At 44.2% G+C, this 10,746-nt stretch overlaps 1 protein-coding gene across 1 annotated transcript in view; it reads right to left on the bottom strand.

Moving 5' to 3' along the window:
* Nucleotides 1–6,648: 6,648 nt before the first annotated feature.
* NDC1 (NDC1 transmembrane nucleoporin) overlaps nucleotides 6,649–10,746 on the bottom strand; it is a 61,873-nt gene continuing 57,775 nt past the window's right edge. The window contains exons 17-18 of the mRNA XM_004699407.2: nucleotides 10,166–10,326; nucleotides 6,649–6,960 (exon numbers count right to left, since the gene is read on the bottom strand). Of these exons, the coding sequence (XP_004699464.1) occupies nucleotides 6,897–6,960; nucleotides 10,166–10,326 (225 nt within the window). The 3' untranslated portion in view covers nucleotides 6,649–6,896. The remainder of the gene's footprint in view (nucleotides 6,961–10,165; nucleotides 10,327–10,746) is intronic.

The raw sequence follows: 10,746 nt of genomic DNA, 5'->3' as shown, positions 1-10,746 counted from the left end.
CTAATTATGTTAAAACTCCGCCCGATAACTGTAATGTTTGGAGTCCCTAGGGTCCACTCGACTCTCTGTTGCTCTTGTTGGGTCTCATTTGTTGTGTCTCTTTCTGTGTTTGATTATCTTTTTAATTGTGTGCAGACACTGTATTGGAATACTTCTTTGTAGAAATAATTGAGGCCTAGGATTTTTTTTTTCTCCAGAAAAGATTTATGATAGCTTGTCAGGCCCTGGAAATGCTGGCAAACAGTTATCAATTCAATTCAATGAAGATTCTGGCCAGACTGCAATTCCTGCAAGGGTTCAATCAAGATCGACTTCCTCTTCATCGCTGTTCCTGGAACACAGTCCTCGGAGCTCCCAACCCAAAGCAGGATCTACTTCCTGGCAGGCCCTAACCCAAAATGCAGCCCCTGTCCTAGCAGGGCCTGAGAACTGCCCTTCCTCTCCAGGCCATCCTGATCCCAGGCTGGTCCTGCCTGACCTGTCCCTCAGGCCTAGTTAAGAGTTGGTAATGGATTCACTTGAGCAAATTTCCTCCCACCAGGAATTTTGCTGACAATTAGAAATAGCACGTTGGTTTCTATGACACATGAACCCGAAGCTAGAGGAATCATATGAAGCCAGTTAGCAGCCATTCACGCACACAAAAGAACTTCAGAGCTCACTGACAGTTTCCCAGGTCTGCCAAGCAACCTAGAAGCAAATCTATCCTAGTGCTTGCTCATCCAGAGATGCCTGTTCCCTAGGATCATGTTGTTAGGTTCTGACTCACAGCAACCTCATCTGCCTGATCCTGCCCCATCCTCACCGCTCTTGCAGCCAATGCGGTAGCCATCTCTTGGAGGGCCTTGGGGCTTCCTGTTTCACTGACCTTCTGCTGTACCACGCATGATGCTCTTCTCCAGCGGAGTCCCTCCCGATGACATGTCCATAGTAGAGGCCTCTTATCACGCTCACTGACAAAGCACTTTGGCCTCCAAGGCAGGTGTGTCCACGTGCTCTCAGTAGTCTGCCCCAGCGCCATCAGTCCATGCAGCCATCCCTTGGTCCCCTTCCTCACTGTCCAGCTGCCACGAGGATGACATGATGGGAAATACACTGACTGGCCCGCAGGTCCAGCTTCTCTTCGAGACTACACTTAAGATAACTTAGGGTTAGCTTACATAGTCCAAGACTGTAGTCCGAAGGACCCAGGTTAGGAGGTGCCATCAAGCCAACTGTGACTTGGAATCACTCCCCAGGTGACAGAGTAGAACTGCCCTGTAGGTTTTCACAAAAGCCGATTGCCACGTCTTTCTCCACCAGCCACTGAGTGGGTTCAAACTGCCAACCTTTCAGTTCGCAGGCAAGCACTTAACTGTTGGTGCCACCAGGGCCCCTTCCAAGGGAACTGGTGCTTGGTGTTTAACACTGCCGACCAGCCTAACGGGTTGAGATGCAAGACAGTGCAAGAGTCAATATACCTTTAAAAACTAGCAATGTCAAGGTCTGTGGTTTTTACCTTGCAATGCTGCTTTGCAGACATGCCATAGGCCTTCCAGGTCTACTTTACCACCAAGATCACTCATGAGACATACTCCACAATCCCTGACAACGTGTGTGTGCAGGGAGAATAGAGCACTTGAGGACAAGATGTAGCCGCAGCTCTGCGAAATAAGCAGGTGACAAAGAGGGGCCTGAACACCAAAGGTGGGCAGTGTGTCAAGTGCTGAATTCGGTAAGATACTATCCTCTATCCTAAAGCATAAATGAAAGCAACGGCTACAGTTTGGAAAAGGTGAAGAACCAGGTAGAAGTTCAACAAACGAGGTAGCAGCAGCAAAAAATATCAACTTTATCAATAAATAGAAAAAGGATTCTTTGCCAACAAAATATATAGCTTCTCACATAAGACAGTGAGCTCTTCGAGGGCAAGTTCGTGATGACGACCATTAACGATCATAGGGCCTGATGCAGCAGGCGGTAAGTGAATGCCAAATAAACGGAAGAATTACAGACGTTATAAAAACAGGTCTAAAATTTCTCACACTCTTGATGCCAGTTCTTCATAATAAAGGTTTCCTATTTTAGAGCTGGAGTAATGCTGTGTATTCCCAGTGGGAACCTAGTAGTCGAGCGTTCTAGGCTAAAATGGAAGCATAGCCAGAGTAAGTGGGATGAATCCCGTCTAGAAATAGGCTCATATTCCTTTAGGTCAAAGTTTGTAGCCAGTTAAGATTTGTCACCAAACATCATTTAAAAAAACAAACAAATCTCGATCTCAGGACTGTTATAGGAGCCCTGGTTGCCACATTGGTTACACAATGGGCTGCAACCCACAGAGTCAGCGGTTCAGAACTACCAGCAACTCCAAGAGAGAAAGTCTGGGTTTTCCACTCCCATAAAGTCACAGGGGGAACCCACAGGGGGTGGCATTGCCTCAATGGCAGTGAGTTTGGTTTGGATAAGGCATTATGGACCTGTGTCTTCTAAAAATACAAAACTAAAGGAACCCGAGAAGATGCAGAATGCTTACTTATTTACTGAAAAACTATTGTGGAGGTGGGAGATCATGGTTGTGATCGGTAGGCTTATTGTGCCAACCTGGCCAATGAACACGTGGGATTAATAGGTGCAGTTTAATTGAAGGGCAAAGAGATAAATGGCTCGGCAAGCCTCGTCTTTCTGTCTCTTGCTCTCTGATGATCAGACCAGTGTGTGGCTGCCTTAGCTAGTTCTCTGGCTCAACTTGCAAGCTACACTACCTGTTGCTATAGTTTGAGGTTCCTTTGAGACCTGCTTCTCCACACTGCTGGTGTATACATCACTTGAGCTGGGCACTGTCGGACTCTGTCATCTGACTGTTGGTGACCTGCCCTGCTGTTTGCTGCCTGTGGCCAGACTGTCTGCATTGCTCTACATAAGACTCAGCGGTCTGCTCCCTTGACTTGCCCCCAGCACGCCTCGTGAGTTCTGTCTCACAGAAGTGAGTTACCTGAGCCCTGTGTATTGCTCTGTGGACTAACTGGCTGTTTATTTCTTCGTGGTATATATATATATACACACACACATATATATATAAACTGTTTTATATATATATATATACACATAAAACAGTATCCCGGTTTGGTTTGGTTTCTCTAGAGAACCCTATCACAATGGTCTATGAAAGGAAACAGATTCCAATGAAGGCAAAAAAGACAAAAGCCACATATTGAGAAAACACACTGAATTACAGCTGGGCGTATATGGGGAGGCTAAGTGCATTCTCAAGCTTGAGACGTTTGCCGGGAAGAGGACAAAAGAAGCTCGTCAGCCCCCCAAACAGGTCTTAGCAAAGCAGGCCCACAACATTGGTCAGCAGTCCTGAGTTACCTGTGAGATCCAACGGCATCCTTCGAGTTTTCCAGTACAGGAATCCGGTGGACGAATGTCAGGGCAAGCAATAGTGCACCCGCTTCAGACACACTCCTGAGACCACCACGTGGGAGAAATCACGAGCACCATGCTCAGTGTGGTCCAAGAACAAACCAGAAGCACAGCACCACCGGGACACTTGTTAGAAATGCAGCTCTTGGGCGGGGACTCAGAGCATCAGAGACTGGGTGGGGGCAAGGCCCGCCATCTGCTGTGCAAGCTCTCCAAGCAATTCTGATGCCTACTCAGAAAGGCCAGAGACTCCTCCCTGGCCTGGAAGACACCCTTTACAGGGTGTGATCCTCAGCCCACTGGCTTAGAAACAGCTGGCAGACTTGGTTAAAATCCAGCCCAGACCTCCTGAATCAGAAGCTCCCGTGCAGCCCTCTGCAGGCTTCATAAACACTCCTGGCGAGCCCCATGCACACCAGTTTCACGCGGCACTGTATCGATTGTACACTTCTGGAGGGCAAGGGCTGCGTCTTCTTGTTCGGCGTTTCCATCAGCTCCACATCAAGTTACACATTACTAGAGCAAAGGGCCAAGGTTGCCAAGGACCATGGCTGAGAATGATAGGGTGCATGTGGCTGACCTATTCCTTCTCATCCCTCAAAATAATAAAGATTGAACTTATTAAAAATGGTCCTCAGCAGCTTGGACTGTTCACTGAGTGAAGTGATCTCTGTTTTGACCTATTTGGTTTTCTAAAAAGATGTCAATGGGGCTGGGAGAGGAGGAGCTGGTGGCCCTGGTCCCTAGCAGAGGTGAAGTTCAGACTAATTGAAGTCAAGTTGTCAGCCTAGGGGAATATGATGCATTTAGAAACACTATTGGGGCAAGAAAACAAACATGCTCAGTGATGGCTTTCGGCACCTGCACCTGTTGGCTTACGTCTAGTGGAAAGACACTGAAGCAAACTTTTTGAACTTGGGCCCCTTCAAACCCAGAGCAGCCACCAAATCAATTCAGCCAAGAGCAGCGCTGACTTCCCAAGCAGAGTTGTCGTTTCAGGGTTATAAGCCAACGCTCTGAGATCGAACTGAAATGTGTAAGGAAACACATGGGCACACCCTCTCACCAGATAAAATAACTGACCTTGGAGACACAAATTTCAAAGAGTCATTCCATTTTTCTTAATTGTCACTTTATTTTGCTACCCGAAAATGTATGGATGATACAAAAAGATACAGATTTCCATAAATATTTACAGGAAGACACACAAAACAATTACCAAGAAACAAATCCAGCAAAGTAACAAGTTGTTGCCCATCAATGTTCTAGCAGCTGAGTAAAGGGGGTTACTCGAGGGGCTGCCCCGTTCTCTGAAGAGAAGTTAAGTGGACTTAACTTAGACCTCCCATGAGGGCCAGACAAACCTGACAAGGGCAGATGCAATCATGCTTCGCTCTGACAGCCAGAGAAAGGCTTGCAAAGAACTGTCTCTAACTTGCTGGCCAACAGGATAGCACCAGCAGGCTCCGACAGCTTGTGCCCACATCAAAGGAAAGGCTTCTCTAATCGTGGCCTCCCTAAGACCTCCTGACATCCAGGAGTTCCCTTTCAAAACAGGGGACTGAGCCATCCACTAACCCAAGAGTGTGTACAGATGATCAATACAAAATGGTGAAAGCCCCCCGCCCCTGACCTACTAAATACCATGTGTATATGAGGAAGCAGTTTCTAAATCCCCACGAGGCAGGGATTATATGGCCTCTACTTTGTCCATGGCACATTCTCCTAAAGAAAAAATACAAAGGGACAAACACCTCAGACACATTCCCATTGTTCATCCAACATCCTTTGTCCCAAACACGTGGGAACCTGCCTGAACCACCAGATAGGTGTGTCCAAGTCAAAGTGATCCCATTCAGCCTCAGGGATCCAATGGGTTAAATACCACACATTCTCGCTCACGGAAACAGAGGGCTCAGGTTCTCTGTCTCCTAAAACGCCTCGGCCAGGAGCAGCAGAGGAAAGGGAGTACTGAAAAGCCTCCTGGCTTTAAAACATGGAGCTCCACCGTCATCGGTCAACTTGTCCTGCATTTCTGGCCATCTGTAAGAGACTACACAACACTGGAGACTCTGCTTTCACATTCGAGACCGAGATCGGCTCAACTTCAGACACTAGGAACAGCCTCAAAACAACACTTGACAACTGGGGACAGTCTGCTAAAGACACTGGAAAGGCCAGCGAACATGCCATTCTGAAGATATAACACATCAAGGCATCCGACAAATGGCAGGCATGGAGACCACATTAAAGACTCACATACAGCACTCGACTGACTTTAAAGAAAACATTGAGGGCACAAGGGAGAAAAAATAAGAAAAGAATTACAAGGGAGCATTTCAGCCTAAAGCTAGTCCAATGAATAGCTGCTAGTAGGATTTCTAATCTTTCATCTCCAAAGAAGTTGATGTAATAAATTATAAAAGCACCTCGCTCACATTTTGGACACAGACCATGCTCCCAGTACAGCAATCCCTCTGACGTTTGGTTTCACTTGCTGTTTGATGACTACGTTGTTTCTGGCTGTAAAGATTTTCCTAATATATTTTAATTAGCTAGTTAACACAGCAGAGGCTGCTCCCCGTGAAGCCAGACAAGCTTCGCAAGTAACGTGGTCTAATGAAGAGGAGGGGCTGAGGGAGAAAAGGAAACGTGGCCTGGCTTTCCTTACAGAACGTTTCTTACGTGGAAACTCTGCAATCACTTAATGGTTTGTTCTAGAATAAAAAAGCATACCTAGTCAGGAAAGTATCCATACACTCAATGTTTGCTAGCATGACACAAAATAAATTCTAGATGTCGGCCTATTGTTTTTCGAAACCAAATGTGCACGTTTCATCCTGTAACTTAAGAACTGAATTTTTCCACATTCCTTTATATGGAGTTAGCATCTGTAAATTGAGACCTTTTCTTTCTTTTTTTGGACAATCATGCAAATTTAATTTGTCCCTGGAAACAAAAACACAACCTAACAGATTAACAAAGTATGTCCTTCAGACAGTATTTTTTCTGTGAATTTTCTTCCACGGTTACCATTTTTATCCTTCAGTAAATAGAAACTACTCTAAAAGCAGTTTATGCGCTTTGTGTTTGGAGTGAGCAAAACTTGTAGAATGATTAGGAAGAAAGATGGCATCAAGATGAATCACGCTTCCAATCGGCTCTATCCCCTCAAAAGCACATTCTAAAAAGTGTATCAAGTTATTAAGTTATATGCGCTAGACATTTCTACTGCACAGATGCTGCTGTAAACCAAGTGAAGGCTTTATTATAGGGCACGCGCAGACACTGGTACAGAGAAGGCAGTGTTTGCTGTTCTGCGGAGTATTCTTCCCATGCTTTCTCCCATTAGAGTAGAGCTTTCAAAGCAACCACCACGACAAAGGAAGCATCTAATTAGTCCATTTTCTTCTGATCCAAGAATGCTGAACATTTACTGTCCCATCTGCAGTTGTATCAGCAGGGTAATGAACACAGTTTATATTACTTAACTATTCTTTGAACTCCAAGAACTGTTGAAGTCTTTTCTGATGGTCTGCAGATGCTTGCACAGCACTAAATGAAACATAAATTCAAAGCATAAGCTTTATTTTACATTAAGCATATTAAGTGAGCCAAAGAGCACAGAGTCAATATTTTTTAAAACAATTAAAAATGAATAGAAATTTTCACTTAGTTGGTACTTCTGAAAAAAGCAAGATGAAAACCCTCCTTAATCTAATGAGGCCATGCATTCAGTAATAGCATGTTTCTACCTTCTAAAGACCACAGAAAACGAAGACTGACAAGTGAGGGCACTGCCTTTAACCTGCTCCACTAGGGGACCTGCTGTGCAGAGTCCCAGCCCTTGCACCAGAATTTCTGGATTTTATTATTTTATTTAAACCAGATCCCAACATTATCTTTGACTTGTGGAGTATTTGAATTGCCTTTAATATAAAATCCTTTAAACTAAAATGTTTGGTTAAAACACAATAGATTCCACTAATCGTTTCAAAGGTAACCATTTCGTGGTTTAGATTTACTTTTCCCTTTGAACATAAGTTATGTCTTAGATGGGGAAATTGAGTTCTCTCTCTACCCTCATGCCCCCACAAAAATACATTATTACCTTGACAGAATTAGGGCAAATATATACTGAAATTAATATAAAACTTACTTTCAAACTTTGGAGAGAAAAAATGAATCCAATAAGAGGTTTGGGTTTCTAGTGCCTGAATAGTAGGGTATCATTACAGGGAAAAAAAGTTCCAGATAACTAAAAAAAGGAACCACTTTTTAAAAAATAATTTTATAGGGGGCTCGTACAACTCTTATCACAATCCATCCATCCATCCATTGTGCCAAGCACATTTGTACATTTGTTGCCATCATCATTCTCAAGTGCCAAGTATTTTAAAAATAAATTTTGCTAGAAATCATCCTAAAATGCCTCTGCTTTCTGAAACCACATAGCTGCCTCTAACTGAACCAGTTCAAATATTTCACTGTGCAGAGGTGCCCTCTAGGCGCTCGTGAGGCTGCACGTCTTTAACTACATGGCACCAAGCACTCTGAAGCGCTAGGCTGCTGCTTTCCCCACAGTGCTGCCCACTGCAGCAGGCAGCGCGCTAACTAGCCCTACACTGTCGCAGTGCTCCTGACTTTAGCAGCAATCAGTGGTAGACTGGGAAACCAGTTAATCAAATTTGCCTAAATTAAGATTAAATTGGTGTTGAGTGTTTCCAATGAATAATTATCCTGTGTTAATTTTCACTTCTCAAAAAATTGCTTAAGCCTGCTTCTTGGAGGTTAAGCTTTGGGAAGTAAATAAAGGCAGTATTATGCACCAATAATAAGTGTTGTAACAATATGCACAATGGGTTTTACGTAGTACAATCCCATTTTATCTCCTCTAACCCCAAATGAAATAGAGCATGGTTAGTAACAACTCGCTTTCACAGGAAAATAAACTAGCCGAAAGGACAGGGTCAGCAGCTTGGGAGACCACTCAGCCTACTGGATGACAGTGCAGCCCAACAGAGGATGCAAGGGTCAGAAAGATTTGGGTCTGAATTCTACTTCTACAGCTTACGAGGCACATAACTTCAGGCCAAGTTATTCAAATTTTTAGATAATCTGCTTATAGTCACTGAGCGTCAATGATATAACCTCATAAAAATCCAGATATTTTAACTCCAAATGTAACGTCTTCTTAATCAGAGCACTTATCCTGTATTTGCACAAAGTAGTTTCTAATAACCTCATCGATTTTAATGTAGTAAAATGTCAATTACAGCTCTTCTCAAAAATGAGAGACTATGGCAGACTATCAGTCATCTCTCTTGCTTTTGAAGTATTATCAATGTAACATCTAGTCCATTCTCTAAAGTGACAGCAGGTGTCTTCTGAGCACGCTGGGTGCCACACTTTACTTCTTAGAAGCTGGCCAGCATTGCATAAGAAAAGAAGGTGAATTTTTAAGAGCAAGGACGACCCTATTTCAAGTTTATGTTCTGTCCCTCACGAGATTGTGCTGTCAGGCAAGTTCTTAACCTCTCTGACCTCAGTTTCCACATTAGCACAATGATCATCTCTAGACCACACAAGGAGCCCTGTTGGCAGAGTGGGTGACAGGTTGGGCTGCTAACCTCAAGGCCGGTAGTTTGAATGCACCAGCTACTCCCGAGGACAAAGATTTACACTCTGGAGGCCCAAAGGGGCAATTGTCCCCAGTCCTGTAGGGTCACGATGAGTTGGACTCAACTTGAGGGCAGGGAATTTGCTTTATTTTTTTTCTATCCAATATTGGGTAGTGTTGGAAGTAGCACTTTGTGTGTGATCCATTTATACTGCTCAGTGAGCATGTGTGGGTTCAGACTGCCGACTCTGTGGTGTGCCCCTAGGTTCATGTGCTTACTGAGCACTTGAAATATGGTAGCCCCTAGGTTCATGTGCTTACTGAGCACTTGAAATATGGCTACTGAAACTGACAAAGTGTATTTTTAATATCATTTCACTCTAATTCATTAAATTTAAATAGCTTTCCATGGCAAGCACACTGGTCAGTGCTGATCTAGAAGGCACTCAGTAAATGCTGGGTTTTAGCGATAAACCTCTTAAGGATAGAGGGTCCCACAGAGAGGTGAAGTGCTCCATAAATGTTTGCTGCTGCCTAGAGCCAAAGGAGATGCTCCTACACTGCTGCTTCTCAGCGCAAGTGGTCTCCAGAATCCCCAACTACTGGACTGCAGACAGAAAGCAGAACTAGAATCATCTCTCACCTTCTAAGTTCATTTGCAATTGTGATACACACACATCATTAAGACACCAGTGATGATCTCATGAAGGAGAAGCACAGACAAGGTTGGAACGAATGGCGCACGGGGTGGGCTTTCCTGGTTTTCCCTCTAGTTCGGCTTCGGAAAGGGCCTTCCCAGCATGATGCACAAAGCACCCAGCACTCACGGGTGGCCATCTCCACCACGGCTTAATGCCAGATCATCTGTACTGTGTTCCCAGAAAGGAACTCCCTCCCCGCTTTTCTTAAGGATGTCATAACACATAAATATATCTAATGTGTTGATGTATAATGATAGTATTATATATATACTAACACATGATTATGTCTAAATCCAAGCTGTGAATTCAGTGGGAATCATGAGGATCCCCTCCCACCAATAAAACCCTTTCCACATGGGAGTCTTTATACTTCTCATATCTATTTCATGGGAACTCCTGAAAGTGGACTACTGTCAGAGACCAAAAGAGGAAAACTTACTTCAAATGTTCGCCAAAAGTAGTCGTTATTCGATAGATGGCAGTTTTTAGTGACGCTCTGAATGCAAACCTTAATGTTTTGTAAGAAGTGTCCACAAGGCTTCCTGAAGTCCGAGATGGTTTACTGGACACATGAGGAAGCTTGAAGTATCTGTCAACTGCCTAGTCCAAGAAAGAAAACACATGAGTCAAAGAGGCCAATTTAGTTAGAAAGATTAAGAAGATATAATTATATATAAAATCATTATTATGGGTATTATATAAAATGCATATACCATGTGTGTATTAAGTATATAAAATACACAGATATTAAAAATAAGTATGCAGTAAAATGTTTCTTATTGTGCTAACAGCGTCAGAGACAGCATTCAGCCACCCAGCAGTGATCGGGGCACAGTTGGCGTCCAGAGGAGACTGCACTCAGCAGCGGTGAAAACGCAACGCTGGGAGTGACACACGAAGACCCTGCTCTGCCCACGACACAGTGAGAGGACCCTGAGTGGGAGACCCTGCTCTGCCCATGACACAGTGAGAGGACCCTGAGTGGGAGACGCTGCTCTGCCCACGACGCAGTGAGAGGAC

This window comes from Echinops telfairi, unplaced genomic scaffold (assembly GCF_000313985.2).
Source record: "Echinops telfairi isolate 266 unplaced genomic scaffold, ASM31398v2 ScPeMD7_443;HRSCAF=831, whole genome shotgun sequence".
In the NCBI taxonomy this organism is placed as follows: domain Eukaryota; kingdom Metazoa; phylum Chordata; class Mammalia; order Afrosoricida; family Tenrecidae; genus Echinops; species Echinops telfairi.
This window is presented reverse-complemented; position numbering and strand designations above follow the sequence as displayed.